Source organism: Balaenoptera musculus, chromosome 13 (genome assembly GCF_009873245.2).
Source record: "Balaenoptera musculus isolate JJ_BM4_2016_0621 chromosome 13, mBalMus1.pri.v3, whole genome shotgun sequence".
Lineage (NCBI taxonomy): Eukaryota > Metazoa > Chordata > Mammalia > Artiodactyla > Balaenopteridae > Balaenoptera > Balaenoptera musculus.
The window spans coordinates 55426361-55449360 of NC_045797.1; the positions used below are offsets into that span (position 1 = coordinate 55426361).

At 39.6% G+C, this 23000-nt stretch overlaps 1 protein-coding gene across 5 annotated transcripts in view; it reads right to left on the minus strand.

Annotated features, from left to right (window-relative positions):
- MTA3 (metastasis associated 1 family member 3) overlaps nt 1-23000 on the minus strand; it is a 159086-nt gene that overhangs the window by 106147 nt on the left and 29939 nt on the right. For all 5 annotated transcript variants that reach the window (XR_005022451.1, XM_036873680.1, XM_036873682.1 and 2 more), the window contains exon 4: nt 3507-3633. Coding sequence is in view for 4 of the 5 variants with exons in the window: in XM_036873680.1 (XP_036729575.1) it covers nt 3507-3633 (127 nt within the window). In the remaining variant the exon portion in view is untranslated. The remainder of the gene's footprint in view (nt 1-3506; nt 3634-23000) is intronic.

The window sequence follows — 23000 nt, forward strand, 5'->3', positions numbered from 1 at the left end:
TGAGACTGAAAAGTTATTTAACCTTTTTGTGTTTCAGTTTCCTCATCTGTAAAATGAGGATAATAACAGGACCTACATTACAAAGTCATTGGGAAGATCAAATAAAATACATGTAAAGCAATTGAAATAACACCTATCATAAAGGTTCAATAAATGTTAGAATTTTTAAAAGCCAAGTTCAATAAACATGGGCTCTATATAACTGAACACAGTATTCTACACACACACACACACACACACACACACACACACACACACACACACAGTGACAAGTCTAGCAGCTGGCATAACAATAAATTTTATAGTGCTTTATATCCCACGCAGCATATAATCTATTATTAATGACCTAAGGCACTGTGCAAGAAGCATGCTGTCTCTCCCCTTCACCCCAAAAAGTGTTCCAAAGGAATTCTCATGTTCAAATCCTATCTATCCTAACAAGACAGATACAAACAAATCCTCAACAAGAGAGAGGTGAATCACTAACTCTACCCAGAAAAGTCCTGGTCCTATTCATTCTCTTCCAATGAAATCAGAAGGAAGGAAGAGTTGCCTCCCTGCCACTTTGGGAAGCTTGTAGCACCCAGTTAGTATTATAGCTCACAAACTACAAAGGACCTCAGGAATGCCTCAGTCAGGTTTTCTCCTCTGTTCCATACAGCACCAAGGAAATTCTGGGCACTTAATAATGCCCCTAAGGGCTTCCCTGGTGGCGCAGTGGTTGAGAATCTGCCTGCCAATGCAGGGGACACGGGTTCGAGCCCTGGTCTGGGAAGATTCCCACATGCCGCGGAGCAACTAGGCCCGTGAGCCACAATTACTGAGCCTGCGCGTCTGGAGCCTGTGCTCCGCAACAAGAGAAGCTGCGACAGTGAGAGGCCCGCGCACCGCGATGAAGAGTGGCCCCCACTTACCGCAACTAGAGAAAGTCCTCGCACAGAAACGAAGACCCAACACAGCCATAAATTAAATAAATAAATAAATAAATAAATAAATAAATAAATAATGCCCCTAAGAATAAAAAACCAGTATTCATCAAATTACCCCTCTTTGCTGCCAAAGAACAATGGGACTTCAGTAATTTTCTCCTGTTAAAGCACAGATAAATAGGGCATGACTTCAACATTAGCAAAATGTCAAGATCACGCCAACGTGCACTTGTGCTACATCAGCATGAGGGCTGGTTAGCACAGCTTTGTGCTTTGGCTGGAGACTGCCCCTAAATCCATTCAGCTGTTTGAAAATGAGTGCCATAAATGAGAAAATATGGCTCCACGCTACTCCCTCTCAACTTGGAGAACAAAAAAATTAAAAAAACAAATGCTTCAAATGTCTATATCTCTTCCTCGTAATTCAAAAGAATTGCCACCAGGTAAACTCCTTAAGTTTACAAGCTGGGGAACGCTGTCTTATTTATCAAGCAGTTAGCAAGCTCCCTAATTGAGAATATACTCAGGAGATGTGTTCAACATGACTGAATGATCGTATATTCTATATAATTTCTATGTTCAACAAAGGGGTGTCTTGATAATTACATTTCAATATATTCTCTCAGTCCTTATGACACATGAAAAATACTTCACTAGTTTTTCCATTCCAAGCAATCTGTTAAAGGAAACCAACATTACTTATAAACAGATTCCAAGCTATCAGGAGGGTAAATTAAAAATATACTTGCGTGTTTTGGATACATTTTTAAAACCATTTGTCAGATTCTTGTTCTGGCAAGAGTCTTATGACTGGCCACATAACTTCTTGAGCTTAAAATGAATCTTTATATTCTAGCTTCTTCCAATTAAGTGATAAATGCATATGGCTCTTCAGCATTTATTAGTTACCTATATCTTTAAAACAATTACAAAATATGTTTGCATGTTTCATCTCTCTGAGCAAAAATTAACTTACTTTCCTATTTCTTGAAATACCCCTATTTTTAGGTTGAATACTATTCCCACATTATCTGGCCTGATTATCTTTTCTAACACAGGACCTAAGTCACACAGAACATACTAACTCCAGCCAATCTAAACACAGTGTCCCCATTTTTACATACTTTCTTGAATTTGATTATTTTCTAGTTATCAATATACAATAGAATTTTTCTATAACAACAGAAATCTAATATTCTGTTGTAGTTGTTGTATCATAATTCATTTAACCAATTCCCTACTAATGGACATTTACTTTCAATTTTATACTACTAAAGGCAATTCTGAAACAAAAAATAAATACAAGATAAACACAGTGTCCCCTAAAAAACCTAAATAAAGCAATGATATGATGTTAACTACTGAGGAGGACCAAGTTATCTCTGAAAAGATTTGGAGAAAGGGGATTCTGGTATCTTTGTGATACACTTCTTGCCTTAGAAGATCTCTGTGTCCATTTCTGAAAAGAGAAGTATAAGAATACACAAAGGTCTGGGGAGTTGGGGCATGTGTGTTTGTGTTACAAAGACCAGACTGGAGCTTCAGGAAGTCTCCAAACATGTCTGAGCCCAAAAAAGACAGACTTAGATACAATACCAACATTCAGAGCTAAAGAAGAGGGGCCAATTTTTTTTAAATAAACAGTTAATACGTTTTATTTCCACATATAAACAGTTTTTAAGACAATAATAACTACTGAAGAGTTGAATAAAAGAAGTAAAGACTGTGAACAACAGTTGAAGGAATTCCTTTAACGTTAGGGGACAAAAACACTGCATCCTGGACACAGGCTGTTCCCTGCACACACCCATGCTTACCTGTTCCCTTTACCTGAAACATGCCCCCCAATCTCTCGAAGGCTGAGTAAATGCCAACTCCTTCTGAGGTTTTTGAGTTCAAACATTTTGTTATACCTCCAACATGCACCTATTACAGACAGCACTCAGAAAGAGCTCAATTGTATCTATGCTTAAATCTTACCACTACCGGATCAAAAAGACCACCACCATTCTCCCAAAGCTACAAACCAGGGACTGGATTTCACTTTTACATCCCATCATTGCACAGATCAGATGCAAGTGAGTGAGTAATAAAGAATATAAAGTTTTCATCCCAGAGGACCTCAAAAATCAATCAATCAATCAAAAGCCTTGTATCCTACAAGGTCAAGAGACAAGTGCCTGGGAACCAGATCTTGGGTTCTAGTTCTTGGACTCCAATGACTGTATTATTTTCTAGGAATCTGGAGAAGACCAGCATTTCCTAAAATGCTATCTGCTGGACACTGTTCTGCAAGATGCTAATACATACTTAAATAAATTGGAAAAGTCTGGATTAAAACAAAGCTAACATGGTTACTTTACTGCAGAACATTTGCAGGGCTTTAAAATGCTAATATACACTATAAATTTCCAAGATAAGATTACATAATGAAGCCTTTAGTGAACTAATTTGAGCAAGATTGTCGGGGAGAGTTTGGAAAATGCTTCAAAAAGGTTGTTTTAGTTTGTTTGTTTGTTTTTCCCTATTGTCACAATATTACTGAGTACTTCAGATCAAATTCTAAAAAGTTCTTACCTGATATGTGTTGCAGGCAGAGATTCGTACTGGCGTGACAAAAAGAGCTCCCTATGTTTCAACTGATGTTTCTGTTTATCGGTCAGGTCAGCCTCAATTGTTGTTTCTGATTCTTCCTCAATTTCTTCTACACAAATAAAATTCAAAAAATGCATTATTACAAAGTACATTACCTATTTGGTTATTAAGATAGATTGAATCAGCCTTTCATTCAATATTTTTTTCAAACGAATTGATTTTAAATTTACACATTTAACTTGTCATTTGAATTACAACCATAAAATTAAGTTAGCCAGGCCTCAAAGGAAGAACTCCAATTTTAAGATGGCAGATGGAACATATGCATCTATCTCCTCTTCCCCCATGAAACTACACCAAAATATCAATGAAAATGTATTAACATTTCAATGACAATAAAAAATGAAGCAACAATGGAAGAAAGATTTTCAACAACAACAAAAAAAGATGGAAAGTAGATTTTAAAAAAAAGGAAAAGTATACACGTAGTCAAGAGAAGGAAGTGACAATCTATGTGCATACAGAGAGGGATGCCACGGAGAAGGCGGGCACAGGGCGTGTACTGACTTATCCCTTGAAGCTACCAAGTATTATGAGAAAGAAAGTAGGGTGAGAGCAAAAAAGCAGGAGGAAGGGGTTGAAAGTCTATCTATAACACAATAACTTAATCCCAGAACACTCCAGTTAAAAAGAGTACAATCAGAAACAAATAGTATAACACATTTCAAATTTGATAACACAAATAAAAAACTAATAGAAGGATTAGAGGATAATGCTAATGAAATCTCCTAGAAATTAAAACAAAGAGATAACTGAAAACCAAAAGATTAAAATATTAAAGAAGAATGCATGCGGTCCAACATCCCACTAACAAAAGTTCCAGAAAGAATAGAGAAAACAGATTCTTTTACCTCTTTGTTTGTTTGTTTGGGGGTGGGGGGGGATGAGGGAAGACCTATCAAAGAGATGATTCAAGAAAATTTCCCCTTACTAAGTGTCCAGTGAGACTGAGTGTCCCAATTGAATTCCTGTCATACTTAACTTTTTTTTTAAGTGACAGCATGAGAAGATTGCAACCATTTACAGGAAAGAAGTGTAGGCACAAGCAAAGAAACCAGAATCCGAGTGGAATCACAGATGAACAGCAACACTGTGTGCAAAGACAGCACAGCAATGCCATCCAAGAGGAAAAATGGCATTCAACCTAGAATTGCATAGTAAACTATCAAGTCTGAAAAGAGAGTAAGGACAAACTTCTTGCATTCATTCAACCAAGATTTACAGTTCACCCTTGAACAATATGAGTTTGAACTGCACGGGTCCACTTATATGTGTATTTTTTCAATAAATACAGTACACTGGAAAATTTTTTGGAGGTTTGCAACAATTTGAAAAAATTCACAAATGCGGACTTCCCTGCCAGTCCAGTAGTTAAGACTCTGCGCTTCCAATGGAGGGGGCGCGGGTTCGAACTCTGGTCAGGGAACTGAGATCCCACATGCTACGCGGCCAAAAAAAAAAAAAAAAAGACAAAAAATTCACAGATGAACCATGTAGCTTAGAAATATCAAAAAAATTAAGGAAAAGGTATGTTGGGACTTCCCTGGTGGCACAGTGGTTAAGAATCCACCTGCCAATGCAGGGAACACGGGTTCAATCTCTGGTCCGGGAAGATTCCACATGCCGCGGAGCAACTAAGCCTGTGCACCACAACTACTGAGCCTGTGCTCTAGTGCCCGTGAGCTACAACTACTCAAGCCCGCGTGCCTAAAGCCCATGCTCTGCAACAAGAGAAGCCTCCACAATGAGAAGCCCACGCACCGCAAGAAAGAGTAGCCCCCGCTTGCCACAACTAGAGAAAGCCCACGTGCAGCAACGAAGACCCAACGCAGCCAAAAATAAATAAATAAAATAAATTTTTTTAAAAAGGGATTTTTCACTTAAATGTTTATTAAAAAAAAAGGTATGTCATGAATTCATAAAACATGTGGATACTAGTCTATCCTTATATAGGCATAAGGTGAATGATATTTAATAAAAACTACTGTGTTAGTTTTCTTACTGTTTCATAACTTTCCTTTCAAAGAATTAATTACCATTCACTATATTATATTGCCTCTCTCTCTAGTAACTGGAAAAACTGCTTATCAGCATATTATCACAGGTAGGTGGGTTTTTTTTTTAATTGTATCAATGTTTCCAATAGTGTATTATGAATATAACTGTAACACTCTATGCCATAAAAATTTTTAAATGATTCATTCATTATCATATAAGCTAGGCTACTGTGAAGCAATCATATCAATTACACTAGGCTACCATAAAGAATCATATTGCTGGGCTTCCTTGGTGGCGCAGTGGTTAAGAATCCGCGTGCCAATTCAGGGGACACGGGTTCGAGCCCTGGTCCTAGAAGATCCCACATGCCGCAGAGCAACTGAGCCCGTGTGCCACAACTACTGAGCCTGTGCTCTAGAGCCTGCGAGCCACACTACTGAGCCCACGTGCCACAACTACTGAAGCCCGCGCGCCTAGAGCCCGTGCTCCACAACAAGAGTAGCCACCGCAATGAGAAGCCCGTGCACCGCAACGTGGAGTAGCCCCCACTCACCGCAACTAGAGAACGCCCGCGTGCAACAACAAAGACCCAACACAGCCAAAAATAAATAAATAAATAAATAAATAAAATTTATTAAAAAAAATCATATTGCTGATTCTTCATTATCAATGCATGGATCACTATACCTGTAAATAAACATGAACTTCTTTTTCACATTTTTTTTTTTCCTTTTTGATGTCTAGTGTTAGTAACACACATAACATCTACAGTGTTTTGTACTGTATAAGACAATACTGATGTAGGTACTGACAGGCGATTCATCTTATAATCAGATAACAAACTTATGGTATCAATAAATACAGCATAGTACTGTAAGTGTATTTTCTCTTCCTTGTGATTTTCCTAACATTTTCTTTTCTCTGGCTTACTTTAAGAATACAGTATATATTCTGTATGACATACAAAATATGTGTTAATCAACTGTTTATGTTACGCATAAGGCTTCCAGTCAACAGTAGGCTATCAGTTAAGTTTTGAGGAGAGTCAAAAGTTTTATGAAGATTTTCAACTGTGCAGGGCGTTGGTGTCCCTAACCCCTGCACTGCTCAAGGGTCAACTGTATTAGGCACCAAAAACAGGCACTAATCAAGGTGCTGGAGGCAATCAGTGAGCAAAAAAGTTGCTACTAAGAAGAAATAATTCAAAGTGTTTGCCTCTGGGAAACAGGGTTGGAAGAAAAGGATGGAAAGGGGAGACAAAGTTTTGCCTGAGATTTTTTTTTAATGCTGTATTTAATATTCTTTTTAAAGAAAAAAATTATTAGATGTCATTTACAGATATAATTCCAAATAATTTTAGATATAAAAATTTTAAAATATAGTACCTGTAGAGGCTCACAGATCCTCTGCAGCCTTACCTGGACCAGACCAGAACAGACTGTGTAGCTATGGGAATAGCAGGAGTATTAAGAACTCAGAGTCAGGGAGGGGGGTGACTGGATTCTCACACAGGAAGTAAAGCCCAAGGTTAGGCCTCAGAGCCTTAATTTTTGGACAGTGACAAAACACACACACACACACACACACGCACACAGCAACACATTTCTGTTCCTCACAATTCTTTCTTATAAATTTCTTACGTACGGACCCAGGACCACAAGAGATTTTATCATATGTGACCCCCTAGTTGTAGTTCTTCTGAGTTGTATGAGGGCAATTAATAGGCTAAGTATCAAATCTTTTCTACCTTCAAACTTTTAAAACTCTGAATTGAAAATGAACGTGTAAAAATTAGAAACTGATTTAGAAAAAGACCCACCTAACTCAAAAACAGAATAATGTGATTTAAAATTCTTTGATTGTTCTTTATAATGAACTACTCAAAGAGAAATGAAGCACTAAAAGAGCCATTTACTTGCAAGTCTAATAACATCTCACCAGTGGAAATCAATGAAGTTATTGCTGCATTGGCACTATTAGCACCAGCAAATATCACATACAAAATTATACTCTTTACCTAATTAGGATTTGATAAATTGTTGTTCCATAAAACACAGCTAACTGAATTCTAACGTGTACCCTATAGAGCTAAAACAGCAACAAGCTCTAAAAATAATGGTAACAACAGCAAATCTTATTTTCTTGTACATTCTCTTGATACTGGGTGAAAAGGAATAAAATCTCTCAAGTTCAATCTAACCAAACACAGAAATCACCAAAACAGCATCTGAAACTCATTTTTTCAAATTTACAAGTTAAATTTCATTTACATATTTGTATAAATTTCTATTGGCTTCTGAACAAGAAATGATTCCCATGCCATTAACATCCTAAAAACATTAACCACAATGGCAAAAACTGGCATTTAGACAATGAAAAATTTAAAAGAATAGAACTATCATCAAAAATCACCGGGCTTCCCTGGTGGCACAGTGGTTAAGAATCGGCCTGCCAATGCAGGGGACACAGGTTCAAGCCCTGGTCGGGGAAGATCCTACATGCCGCGCAGCAGCTAAGCCTGTGCGCCGCAACTACTGAGCCTGCGCTCTAGAGCCCTCACGCCACAACTACTGAAGCCCGCACACCTAGAGCCCGTGCTCCACAACAAGAGAAGCCACCACAATGAGTAGCTCCCTCTCGCCGCAAGTAGAGAAAGCCCGCGTGCAGCAACAAAGACCCAACACCACCAAAAATAAAAATAAAAATAATTTTTAATAAAATAAAATTTTAAAAAAAAGAAATTAAAGAAGACTTAAGTAAATGGGAAAACTATGTTCACAGATTGGAAGATTTAATATTGTTAAGATGGCAGTACTGCCTAAATTGATCAACAGATTCAATGCAACCCCTACCAAAATTCCAACTGTCTTTTTCACAAAAATTAGCAAACTAATCCTAAAATTCATATGGACATGTAAGCAACCCAGAATAGCCAAAATAATTTGAAAAAGAACAAATTTAAGAGTACTCACACTTAAAAAAAAAAAAAAAGAGTACTCACACTTCCAGATTTCAAAGCATTCTTCAAAGCTACAACAACCAAGACTGTGGTACTGGCAAAAGGATAGGCATAGATTAATTAGAATATAACTGGGAGTCCAGAAATAAGCCCGTACATTTATGTTAAATGATTTTGGATAAGGATGCCAAGACAATTCACTGGGGAAATGAATAGTCTTTTCTACAAATGGTGCTGAGAACAACTGGACATCCACATACAATGAATAAAGCTGGACCCTCACACCACATACAAAAATTAATTCAAAATGGATCAAAGACCTAAACGTAAGACCTAAAACTTTTATAAAACACTTAGAATAAAACACAAGTGTAAATTTTCATGACCTTAGACTAGGCAATAGTTTCTTCACTATGGCACCCTAAATAAATCACAAGCAACCAAAGAAAAAACAGGTAAATTAGAATTAGTATTAAAATTTTTGTGCGTAAAAAGGTACTCTGGGGCTTCCCCGGTGGCACAGTGGTTGAGAATCTGCCTGCCAAGGCAGGGGACACGGGTTCGAGCCCTGGTCTGGGAAGATCCCACATGCCGCGGAGCAACTAGGCCCGTGAGCCACAACTACTGAGCCTGCGCGTCTGGAGCCTGTGCTCAGCAACGAGAGGCCGCGATAGTGAGAGGCCCGCGCACCGCGATGAGGAGTGGCTCCCGCTTGCTGCAACTGGAGAAAGTCCTCGCACAGAAACGAAGACCCAACACAGCCAAAAATATAAATTAATTAATTAATTAAAATAAAATAAAATTTAAAAAATCGTGTTTAAAAAAAAAAAAAACGGTACTCTGAAGAAAGCAAAGAGACAACCCATAGAATGGGAGAAAATGTTTGCAAATCATGTAACTCATAAGGTTCTAGTATCCAGAATATATAAAGAACTCTTTTTTTTTTAATTATTAGCACCTTTAATTATTATTTATTTATTTATTTATTTATTTATTTATGGCTGTGTTGGGTCTTCGTTTCTGTGCGAGGGCTTTCTCTAGTTGCGGCAAGTGGGGGCCACTCTTCATCGCGGTGCGCGGGCCTCTCACTATCGCGGCCTCTCTTGTTGCGGAGCACAGGCTCCAGACGCGCAGGCTCAGCAGTTGTGGCTCACGGGCCTAGTTGCTCCGCGGCATGTGGGATCTTCCCAGACCAGGGCTCGAACCTGTGTCCCCTGCATTGGCAGGCACATTCTCAACCACTGCGCCACCAGGGAAGCCCATAAAGAACTCTTAAAACAATAAAAAGACAACCCAGGGCTTCCCTGGTGGCGCAGTGGTTAAGAATTCGCCTGCCAATGCAGGGGACACAGGTTTGAGCCCTGGTCTGGGAAGATCCCACGTGCTGTGGAGCAACTAAGCCCATGTGCCACAACTACTGAGCCTGCGCTCTGGAGCCCGTGAGCCACAACTACTGAGCCCACTTGCTGCAACTACTGAAGCCTGCGCACCTAGAGCCCGTGCTCCGCAACAAGAGAAGCCACCACAGTGAGAAGCCCGTGCACCACAAGGAAGAGTAGCCCCTGCTCGCCACAACCAGAGAAAGCCCGCGCGCAGCAACAAAGACCCAACGCAGCCAAAAGCAAAATAAATCAAAATAAATAAATTTTTAAAAAACCATTCACAAAAAAAAAAAGACAGCCCAATTAAATAATTGGCAAAGGATCTGAATACATTTCTCCAAAAGATATACAAAGAGCCAATTAGTACATGAAAAGATGTTCAACATCATTAGTCACTAGGGAAATGCAAATCAAAAATACCATGAGAGGACTTCCCTGGTGGCGCAGAGGTTAAGAATCCGCCTGCCTACGCAGGGGACACGGGTTCGAGCCCTGAGGAGGGAAGATCCCACATGCTGTGGAGTAACAAAGCCCATGTGCCACAGCCCATGCGCCACAACTACTGAGCCTGTGCTCTAGAGCCCATATGCCCCAACTACTGAAGCCCACGTGCCTAGAACCCGTTCTCCGCAAAAAGAGAAGCCACCACAATGAGAAGCCCACGCACTGCGACGAAGAGTAGCCCCTGCTCACCGCAACTAGAGAAAGCCCACACGCAGCAGCAAAGACCCAACACAGCCAAAAATAAAAATAAATGAAATAATTTTTTTAATTAAAAATTAATTAATTAAAAACTACCATGACATATTTCACATTGACCAGAATGACTATAATCAAAAAGATAACAAGCAAAAATGTGGAGAAATTGTAATCTTTGTACATTATCAGTAGAAATGTCAGATGGTGCAGCTGCATTGTAAAACAGTTCAACAGTTCCTCAAATTGCTGAACAGAGTTACCATGTAACCAAGCAATTCCATTCCTAGGTATATACCCACGAGAACAGAAAACATGTCAATACAAAACTTGTACATGAATGTTTATACAGCATTATTCATAACTGCCAAAAAGTGGAAGCAACCCAAACGTCTGATAAATGGATAAATAAATGTAGTATATCCATACAATGGGATATTTATCATTTAGCCATAAAGAGGAATGAAGTGCTGATTCATGCTACAACGTGGATGAACCTTGAGACATTGTATTAGTTCGAACAAAGGAACTTTCTGGCCAACCCCATACTAAATGAAATATTACAAAAGTGAAAGACACAAAAGGTCACATATTATAGGATGCCATTTATATGAAAAATACAGAATAGACAAATCCACAGAGATAGGAAGTAGCTTGGTGGTTGCCAGAGGATTAGTGGGGGGAAATACAGGGACTGCTAATGGGTACGGGGTTTCTTTTTGGAGTGATAAAAATGTCCTGGAATCAAATAATAGTTATAGTTGCATAAATTTGTGAACATACTAAAACCCACTGAATTGTACACCTTTTAAAGTGGTAAGTTATATATGGCATGTGAATTACATCAAAAAGAGAACAAGCTAAACCTTAAAAAAGGTGGGGGAGGGTGCAAATGAAATGCAAAAAGTCAAAAGAACAATGGGTAAATTTCAGCATAGTCATGGAATGGGATTCTACTCAATAGCTAAAAGTTAATGAGTGAATCCACATATCAACATGGACAGATCACAAAAACTTGATATTGAGCGAGAAAGCAATCTGTAGAAGGACACATATGTAAAACACCATTTTTTAAAATGCAAAAACAATGCTCTAAATACATACATATGTAACAAAAGTATAAATACACGAACGGAAAAAAATAACCGCACACTAAAGTTAAGACAGCAATTCACCTATGGGGAAACCAGGAAAGCAATGGAGTTGGGAAGGGATGCACACAGCACTAAAAGAATCTGAAGCAAATATGTATGTCACAATAAGGGAGGACAAAGTTGGTTGGTAGGTTCATAATTAGCACATTATTCTCTCTTTTCTGCTTCCTAAAAATACCTCAAAATAAAAAGTGAATAGGGGGCTTCCCTGGTGGCGCAGTGGTTGAGAGTCTGCCTGCCAACGCAGGGGACACGGGTTCGAGCCCTGGTCTGGGAAGATCCCACATGCCACGGAGCAACTGGGCCCGTGAGCCACAATTACTGAGCCTGCGCGTCTGGAGCCTGTGCTCCGCAACAAGAGAGGCTGTGATAGTGAGAGACCCGTGCACCGCGATGAAGAGTGGCCCCCGCTTGCCGCAACTAGAGGAAGCCCTCGCACAGAAACGAAGACCCAACACAGCCAAAATAAATAAATAAATAAATAAATAAATAAATAAATAAATAAATAAATAAATAAAAAGTGAATAGGACTCAAGAGAAGGAAAACTGTAACTAAACTTTAATCCACGTTAAACTGGCTTTTTCCTTAATGAGACAACCAACATAGTTGATCATTTTTATTTATTTATTTATTTTTTGGCTGTGTTGGGTCTTCGTTGCTGTGCGTGGGCTTTCTGTAGTTGTGGCGAGCGGGGGCTACTCTTTCATTGCAGTGTGCCGGCTTCTCACTGCAGTGGCTTCTCTTGTTGCGGAGCACGGGCTCTAGGCGCACAGGCTTCAGTAGTTGTGGCACGTGGGCTCAGTAGTTGTGGCTCGCAGGCTCTAGAGCGCAGGCTCAGTAGTTGTGGCACACGGGCTCAGCTGCTCCGCGGCATGTGGGATCTTCCCAGACCAGGGCTCAAACCCGTGTCCCTTGCATTGGCAGGCGGATTCTTAACCACTGCACCACCAGGGAAGTCCCGATAATAATTTATTTACCTATGTCTTCCTTCTCTCCATATCTTTGTATCATCTTGCCAAAATATTAATTTCAACTGGCATTCTGTATAACATTAATTTCCAAAATATATACAAATAAATATACGTAATTATAAATACACAACTAAATTTTGGGTTTGAAGATTAAATAAGGAAGGGAACAAAATAGAAAAGTGGCCCATTTTGGGAGATCAAAAACAGGTAAGCACCAAGAGTTGACTGCTTCTATAAAGAAATGCATGAGATAAAACAGGGAGAATACTGGAGTGGATGAAAAGTTAATAGAAGTAAGAAGATCACATGTAAAGTTGAAAGGAGTCTCTGAGGTTCTGGTACCTAATCCATGAGACTTTCACCAACCTCCAGGTGGAGGCGTCCCCTCCTCTTTGCTATAAAGCAGCACCCACATAAGCTTAAGGTACTTACTTGTCACAGTATGCTTTGTGCAACAGTCATCTGATTCAGAGTCCCTTGAGAACAAAGATGGGTCATTTATCTTTGTATCAATGCTGATTTTCTCATGGGGTAAAAGAGATGGAACCTCAAGAAATGTTCAGGGCTTCCCTGGTGGCACAGTGGTTGAGAATCTGCCTGCCAATGCAGGGGACACGGGTTTGAGCCCTGGTCTGGGAAGATCCCACGTGCTGTGGAGCAACTAAGCCCATGTGCCACAACTACTGAGCCTGCGCGTCTGGAGCCTGTGCTCAGCAACGAGAGGCCGCGATAGTGAGAGGCCCGCGCACCGCGATGAGGAGTGGCCCCCGCTCGCCCCAACTGGAGAAAGCCCTCGCACAGAAATGAAGACCCAACACAGCCAAAAATAAATAATAAATTAATTTTTAAAAAAAAACAACAACAACTAGGCATGTCTTTTAAAAAAAAAAAAAAAAAAAAAGAAATGTTCACAGCAGACCAGGTAAAATTTATCAGTAACACTCAAATCAGCTGCTGCGAGGACAGACTCTCAGAGTTATGACATAAAACACCGCAAAGAGTAACCATCAAAAGGTTACTGTTCAAGGGCTCTGTCACATCTCATCCCAGTGCTTTCCACAATTCTTCCCAGATCTAACACAGGGTGGATGGGATACCAGGCTTCAGAGTCACACTTGAAATCAAAGTCTAGTTCCACCCCTTCCTGGTTGGAGACAAAATTATTTACTCTCTGTAATCCTCAGTTTCGTCATCTGTAAAATGTGGACATAATTTCTCCCTTATAAGGTTATTGTGAGAATTAAGATAATGCACATAATTTGCTTAGCACAGTGCCTAACACAGTGCTAAATTTTAAAAACTGCTATTACTATTTTTTAATGAATTCATATAATTTTCTTTTACATTTGGAAAACAAATCTTATCTCCTAACACAACGGTTCCTAATTAAGAAAGCAAGTCATGTTAAAATTAAAACAAATTAAAAATTTGCTTTCACTTTTTATAAACAACCAAAAACAGATATCCAGACCCCACCCCTGGAAATACTGATTTAAAAATTCTAGGGTACAGTCACACCAGGTAAGCCTCAGTTAAGAATCCTTATTATAAAGCACTAATTTTAAAACATTTTTATGGCAGAACACCTATGCCAGCAACTCTCAAGCTTTTTAGTCTCAGGACCCCTTATATTCTTCAATTCTACCAAGGATTTCAAAGAAGTTTTGTTTACATTGGTAACACATCTACCAATATTGTGTTAGAAATTAAAACAAATAAATTTTGAAAATACTGGAAATCACAAGCACACAATGCATTATCATGAGTGATGAAGTCATCACATGTCATACAGCCTGGAAAAACTCTGCTATATACTCCTGAGAGAATCAGAAAGACAATTAAATGACAGCTTAATATTATCAAGAAAATTTTCACCACAGACACCCTGAAAGATATTCAGGAAAAACTGACTTATGCAAAAGAAATATTAACTCAAAGTCTAACTTGAAAAGAAAAACAAGAACTGGCTAAAGCAAGGTTTTTTTTACTTTATTGGGTTTAAGAAACCTGTCACAGAAATTTTATCTTCACATTGTGAGATACAATGACTCATAAGTTGTTATATAGCAAGTTAGGATCCCATCAGAAATTTAAGCTATTTCTGCTTTACATTTATTTATTCAAAGAACACTGCATCTGGCAAAGGCTGCCCAATCTTATAATATATTCAAAGTCCATCTGGAATTTTATGCAGCCTTAACATGCCACCATGCATTTTTCCATTTGCTATCAATTTTAAAACTTAAGAAACAAAACGATTTACAAGCAACCAAATTTTCCGGCACCACAAGACCACCACCCTTCTCCCATTCGTTACAGACACAGCAGCCAGCATTTTCCCACAGTGCAACTCATTTCTCTTGCTTTGATTAATAAAGAGTCTCATGGTTTATAAATCTTCTAATGATCTGCCCTGCCATATGTTTTACCTACTTCCCCCACAACTACACCCCATTCCCAGGGGAAAAAAAAAGAGCGGCCCCCGCTCTCCACAACTAGAGAAAGCCCGCGCGCAGCAACGAAGACCCAACACCGCCAAAGTAAATAAATAAATAAATTTATTTTAAAGAAAAGAATATAGCCTGAGACTTCCCTGGTGGTCCAGTGGTTGAGAATCCGCCTTCCAATGCAGGGGACCTGGGTTCGAGCCCTGGCCGGGAAACTAGGATCCCACATGCCGCAGGGCAACTAAGCCCATGCGCCACAACAAAAGATCCTGTGTGCTGCAACTAGGACCCAACGCAGCCGAATAAACAAATAAAATAAATAAATATTTTTTTAAAAGCAAAGAATATAGCCCAACTAGAATTCACATAAATTGACAGAGGAAGTGAAAATTGGTCAACCACTGTGGAAACCTGTTTGCAATATTCTACTGAAGTATATTTATACCCACCCCATAAACCAACAATTCCCAATCCTTCGTATTTATCCAAGAGGAATGAGAGCTTACGTATACCAAAAGAATGTTCTCAGCAGTTTTATTCACAGGAGCCCAAACTGGAAACCATTTGAATGTCCATCAACAGGAGAATAAATACTGCTGGGCCAGAAAAAAGAATAAGTGATACAAGCAATAACATAGACGGATCCCACAGACACGGTGCTGAGTGAAAAAAGTCAGGCAAAAGGGTAAATACTATAGGTAACTCCACTGAGATGAAGTCAGAAACCAGGCAAAACTAACAGGTGGTAGTAGACATCAGAGCAGTGGTTATCTGGGGAGGGGGGAGGAAGAGGGTACTAATGGGCACAAAGGAATCTGCTGAGGTATTAGAAAGTTTTTCTATCTTAATCTGAGTGGTAGTAATAGAAATGTATACATCTGTGAAAATCTCTTGACCTGCACACTTTACCTATTACACTGTATTTTATACCTTGATTTTTAGATATTTTTTAAAAGGATTAGGATTTCTCCTTCTAGACAATGTAATAGGGATCAGATCTACCCTCCCGTATGAAACAACCAAAATTTACAAATTTTGGTTTCTACAAATTTACTCCCCAAAATCAAAACGTAATAAGTAAGTTTAAAAGCAGAAAAAAATACATGAAGCATCAGGCCACGGGCACATCAGGCAATGAAGAACAGTGATCCCTGAGAGACAGAAAACAAACAAGGTGAGCCCTAACACTGGCCCTTACTTATTGCCGTGGCAGAGTTTCCAGGCAACAGTGAAGGAGGGGAAACTGAGGCAGAGCCTGGCAGACTCCCAGAGGTGAGGAGACGAAGGTGAGAGACCAGGGAGACCAAGGCAACTAGAGTTCAAAAGATAAGAGTACCAGAGTACCGGCGTGAGAAAACCTGGAGATCACAGATGGTGATCCTCGAGCACAGCACCCATCAGTGAATGCATGTGAGGAAACTGCCATAAAACAGGGAAAGAATCAGCGGGAACAGTGCCCAGTGCTCACACGGGGCCATGAACAGTGCTTGTTTGCAAGCAACCACACTGGTAAAACTCATAATTCATGGTGTATTGGGTAGAGTACACAGAAAGGTCTTGCCTAAGTAATGGGGAACAATTAAAGCCCTAGACTGAGCACTGACTGCTCTGTATTCACTTAACAAATGTACATTAAGTCATAAACGCAACAACCAAAAAGACCAAACTGTTTCCAAGTAACCTAAGTGCATCACAGAACAAGGCTCAGGAAGATTTACAATAGCATAAAAATACCCAGGACACAAGAAGGTAAAATTTACAATAACTGCTACATACCTATTAGGAGGCCTAAAATTAAAAAGACTTACCTTATGAAGTGTTGGCAATGATGTGAGGAAACCAGAACTCCCCTACACTGCAGATTAGAATGTAAAATGGTACAATCACTTTGGCAAACAGTTGCAGTTTCCTAAAAGGCTAAAAATATCCAGACCATATGATAAGGCCATGCCAGTACAAACCAAGAAGAAATGTATGTCTGTACAAAGACCTGCACCAACTGTTCAAAGCAACTTTGTCTGTAATAGCTAAAAACTGCAAACAACTGAAATATCCATCGACAGATGAGTAGACAAATTGTGATACATCCACACAAAGGGATACTACTCAACAATAAAAAGGAAGAAACCAGTGACCCATGTGTTCAAGGATTAGAAGAGTCAGTATTGTGAAGATGTCAATTCTCCCCCAAATTGATCAACGGATTTAATGCAATCCCAATCAAAATCCCAGCAGACTTTTTGTAAAAACTGACAAGCTGATTCTAAAATTTATATAAAAATGCATAAGATCTAGAATAGCCAAAACAACTCTAACAAAGAGAAATCAAACTTGGAGGGCTAACATTACTTGATTTCAAGAAGTATTAGAAAGCTAAAATAATCCAAAGTGTGTTGATGGTGAAAAGAGCGACAAGTGGATCAATGGAACAGAACAGAAAGGCCAGAATAGAGCCACACATATATGACCAACTGATTTGACAAAGGCACAAAAGCAATGCAATGGAGAAAGGATAGTCTTTTCAACAAACAGTGCTGGAGCAACTGAATATGCATGCACCCCCCAAAGGAACTTAGCATGGACACCTTGTACCATAACACAAAGAGTAACTAAAAATGGGTCATAACTTAAATGTTAAATATAAAACTTCTACAGGAAAATATAGAAGACTAAATGATAGCAAAGTATGAAAGTAAAATGATTCATACTTTCTGGAAGACTCTTTAGGAACACTTATTAAAAATCTTAAAAATTGTACATGCGCTCTGATCTAATCATTACACTAAGAAAAGACAGATAAATTCATGAAAATGTATTTGCTACACAGTAACTGAAGCATTTTTCTACTTTTTTCCTGTAAACTACTAAATAATCTAAAATAATTCTACAATGGTACATGCTATTTAAAGTTGTGAATTATGTGATATATGAATTACCAATATAAGAAACATGGGTCACCTCATACTACAGGATACCATCTTTTTCAAAGCTTGAAACACTCAGGAAACCAAGGGTCAGAAAATTTATAGTCTAGCATGGACAAAACAGAAATAAAAACGAATCACAGAATACAGGATTACAACTACATTTCTTACACACATTTTCTGCAGTATCTTCACTCCTGAGAGCCTTACACTAATGAGCTTCATAATTTCTAAAAATTTCATTTAATTCTGTCATCCTTTGCTGTCCTGTTTATAGTAATTTATATGAAAAGATACACAACCCTGAGCAAGTTTTTAAAAAGTCTTTTTAAATAGGGAAGAATATGGAAAATATTTCTCCAACTGTAGAGGACTGAGTAACCTGAAAACGACCTCAACAAAAGAAAAAATGGATTTGCTCCTTGAACTATGAAAATGCAACAAAGGAGTCAACCATATTACACCTTAAAGGCAAAAACAATTATTAAAAAAAACAGGAAATAAAATATTTTATTTATTATCACAAGAGATGTCTTTCTAACACCCTAACCTTCAATAATTTTCTACCAGGTTGAAATTAATTCCTCTCAGGAATTGCAGTTTCACCCTCATGAATTACCAATACTCTTAAATATAAAGCAAGTTGGGTTAACCAGATATTTTTATAGCCTTGCACACAAAGACTCACAAATCCCCACAATGTGAAAATATTCATGCAGCTTTAAAGACTATTGTAGGACTTCCCTGGTGGCGCAGCGGTTAAGAATCCACCTGCCGGGACTTCCCTGGTGGCGCAGTGATTCAGAAGCCACCTACCAATGCAGCAGACAAGGGTTCACGCCCTGGTTCGGGAAGGTCCTACATGCCACGGAGCAACTGCACCCGTGCGCCACAACTACTGAGCCTGCGCTCTGGAGCCCGTGAGGCACAACTACTGAAGCCCGCACGCCTAGAGCCTGTGCTCTGTGATAAGAGAAGCCACCGCAATGAGAAGCCCGCGCACCGCAACGAAGAGTAGCCTCCGCTCGCCGCAACCAGAGAAAGCCCGCGCACAGCTACAAAGACCCAACGCAGCCAAAAATAAAAATAAAAAATAAGTAAACTTATAAAGTCCCCTACTATGATGGTGTTACTGTCGACTTCCCCTTTTATGGCTGTTAGCATTTGCCTTATGTATTGAGGTGCTCCTATGTTGGGTGCATAAATATTTACAATTGTTATATCTTCTTCTTGGATTGGTCCCTTGATCATTATGTAGTGTCCTTCTTTATCTCTTGTAATAGTCTTTATTTTAAAGTCTATTTTGTCTGATATGAGAATTGCTACTCCAGCTTTCTGTTGATTTCCATTTGCACGGAATATCTTTTTCCATCCCCTCACTTCCAGTCTGTAGGCGTCCCTAGGTCTGAAGTGGGTCTCTTGCAGACAGCATATAGATGGGTCTTGTTTTTGTATCCATTCAGCCAGTCTGTGTCTTTTGGTTGGAGCATTTAATCCATTTACATTTAAGGTAATTATCAATATGTATGTTCCTATTACCATTTTCTTAATTGTTTTGGGTTTGTTATTGTAGGTCTTTTCCTTCTCTTGTGTTTCCTGCCTAGAGAAGTTCCTTTATAGCATTTGTTGTACAGCTGGTTTGGTGGTGCTGAATTCTCTTAGCTTTTGCTTGTCTGTAAAGGTTTTAATTTCTCTGTCAAATCTGAATGAGATCCTTGCTGGGTAGAATAATCTTGGTTGTAGGTTCTTCCCTTTCATCACCTTAATATGTCCTGCCACTCCCTTCTGGCTTGCAGAGTTTCTGCTGAAAGATCAGCTGTTAACCTTATGGGGATTCCCTTGTATGTTATTTGTTGCTCTTCCCTTGCTGCTTTCAATAATTTTTCTTTGTATTTAATTTTTGATAGTTTGATTAATATGAGTCTTGGCGTGTTTCTCCTTGGACTCATCCTGCCTGGGACACTCTGCGCTTCCTGGACTTGATTAACTATTTCCTTTCCCATATTAGGGAAGTTTTCAACTATAATCTCTTCAAATATTTTCTCAGTCCCTTTCTTTTTCTCTTCTTCTTCTGGGACCCATATAATTCAAATGCTGGTGCATTTAATGTTGTCCCAGAAGTCTCTGAGACTGTCCTCAATTCTGTTCATTCTTTTTTCTTTATTCTGCTCCACGGTAGTTATTTCCACTATTTTATCTTCCAGGTCACTTATCTGTTCTTCTGCCTCAGCTATTCTGCTATTGGTTCCTTCTACAGAATTTTTATTTCATTTATTGTGTTGTTCATCATTGTTTGCTCTTTAGTTCTTCTAGGTCCTTGTTAGACGTTTCTTGTATTTTCTCCATTCTATTTCCAAGATTTTGGATCACCTTTACTATCATTACTCTGAATTCTTTTTCGGGTAGACTATCTATTTCCTCTGCATTTGTTTGGTCTGGTGGGTTTTTACCTTGCTCCTTCATCTGCTGTGTATTTCTCTGTCTTCTGATTTTGCTTAATTTACTGTGTTTGCGGTCTTCCTTTTCACAGGCTGTAGGTTCGTAGTTCCCGTTGTTTTTGGTGTCTGCCCCCAGTAGGTAAGGTTGGTTCAGTGGGTCGTGTAGGCTTCCTGGTGGAGGGGACTGGTGCCTATATTCTGGTGGATGAGGCTGGATCTTGTCTTTCTAGTGGGCAGGACCGCGTCTGGTGGTGTGTTTTGGGGTGTCTGTGAACTTACTATGATTTTAGGCAGCCTCTCTGCTAATGGGTGGGGTTGTGTTCCTATCTTGCTAGTTGTTTGGCATGGGGTGTCCAGAACTGGAGCTTGCTGGTCATTGAGTGGAGCTGGGTCTTAGCATTGAGACAGAGATCTCTGGGAGACCTCTCGCCGATTGATAATATGTGGGGCCGGGAGGTCTCTGGTGGACCAATGTCCAGAACTCGGCTCTCCCACCTCAGAGGCTCAGGCCTGACACCCAACCAGAGCACCAAGATCCTGTGAGCCACACGGCCAGGTACGTGGAGAGTTTCTTGCCTTTTGGGAAGTCTGAGGTCTTCTGCCAGCGTTCAGTAGGTATTCTGTATGAGTTGTTCCACATGTAGATGTATTTTTGATGTATTTGTGAGGAGGAAGGTGATCTCCACGTCTTACTCCTCCGCCATCTTGAAGGTCTCCACTTGCAGTTCTTTTGACCCTGAGTTTACTTATAGGAGTTGAAATCTTCTTTGCAGTTTCTGTGATTACTTGTCCTAGAGGTTTCCAGATTTGAAATGTGTAGCAACCTGCAAATCCAAGAGCTGCAATACCCAGCCCCACAGCTATCGAACTCCTTGCCAGTCCCCGGTCAATGTCAGCGTCCAACCGCTTGGTCGGGGGCGGCGAGTACTCAGCATAGCGCAGGCCCTCACCGGCGGTGGAAGAGCTCATATTCTAATTCCACTAAATGTTGCTATGACTTTCGGTAAGTTACTGAATTCTCTTTGGGCCACTGTAGAAATAGAGCTAATAACAACCTAAACTAACAAATTCTAGTAGTGATGATTAAAAGAACAAAATGAATATGTGTCTAGAGTACCATCTGAAACACAGAGTTCAAAATTGTTAGTTTTCAGGACTTCCCTTGTGGTCCAGTGGTTAAGAATCCACCTTCCAATGCAGGGGATGTGGGTTCGAACCCTGGTCAGAGAACTAAGATCCCACATGCCGTGGAGTAACTAAGCCTGCACGCCATAACTAGAGAGCCCACATGTCACAAGTGCTGAGCCCACACTCCTCAACTAGAGAGCCTGTGCACTGCAACTACTGAGCCCGTGTGCTCTGGAGCCCATGTGCCACACTACAGAGAAGCCCACACACTGCAACTAGAGGAACCTGCATGCCACAATGAAGAGCCCGTGCACTATAACGAAAGATCCCGTGTCGCAACGAATATCCCATGAGCAGCAACTAAGGCCCAACCAAATTAATTAATTATTAATTTTTTAAAATGTATTAAAAACTTGGGGGCTTCCCTGGTGGCGCAGTGGTTGAGAATCCACATGCCAATGCAGGCGATACAGGTTCGATCCCTGGTCCAGGAAGGTCCCACATGCCGCGGAGCAACTAAGCCTGTGCACCACAACTAGTGAGCCCATGTGCCACAACTAGTGAAGCCTGTGCACCTAGAGCCTGTGCTCCACAACAGGAGAAGCCACCGCAATGAGAGGCCCATGCACCAAAGCGAAGAGTGGCCCCTGCTCACCACAACCAGAGAAAGCCCGCGCGCAGCAACCAAGACCCAACGCAGCCAAAAATAAGTAAATAAATAAATAATTTTAAAAAATTGTTAGTTTTCCTTCCTTCTCAAAGATAAAGTATTGATGGGTTGAAAGTGTTAAAATCTCTTTTGATATACAATATAGGTTATTATCACATTTACTGAAAAGCAAAGTCTGTGAACAAAAGGCCAGAATACTGATTTACAACCAACAGAGCAAAGATATCTTAATTAAGCTTAAAGATTGTACAAAATTAGAACTACATTCAACATCTTGTAATAAACCATAATGGAGAAGAATGTGAAAAAGAATATTACATATATATGTATAACAATCATTTTGCTGTACGCCAGAAACTAACACAACACTGTAAATCAACTATGCTTCAGCAAAATTTTTAAAAAATTTAAAAGACTGTACAAAATTAAAATCAAACAAAACACTGTAAAAAAATGTACATTTATTAATGCTTCCTGGATTTGTAAGTCTGTTTTAAAAAATAATGATTTATATCCATTCTCTAATACAGAGGCAATTTTGACACAAGTTATGATCTTCTTTTCCTACCTGTGTCCTCTAGACTTGAAGACAACCACAACTGGCTGCTAAGAAAAATGGAAAATGAACAAGTAAGGCCCTTTTCAGTG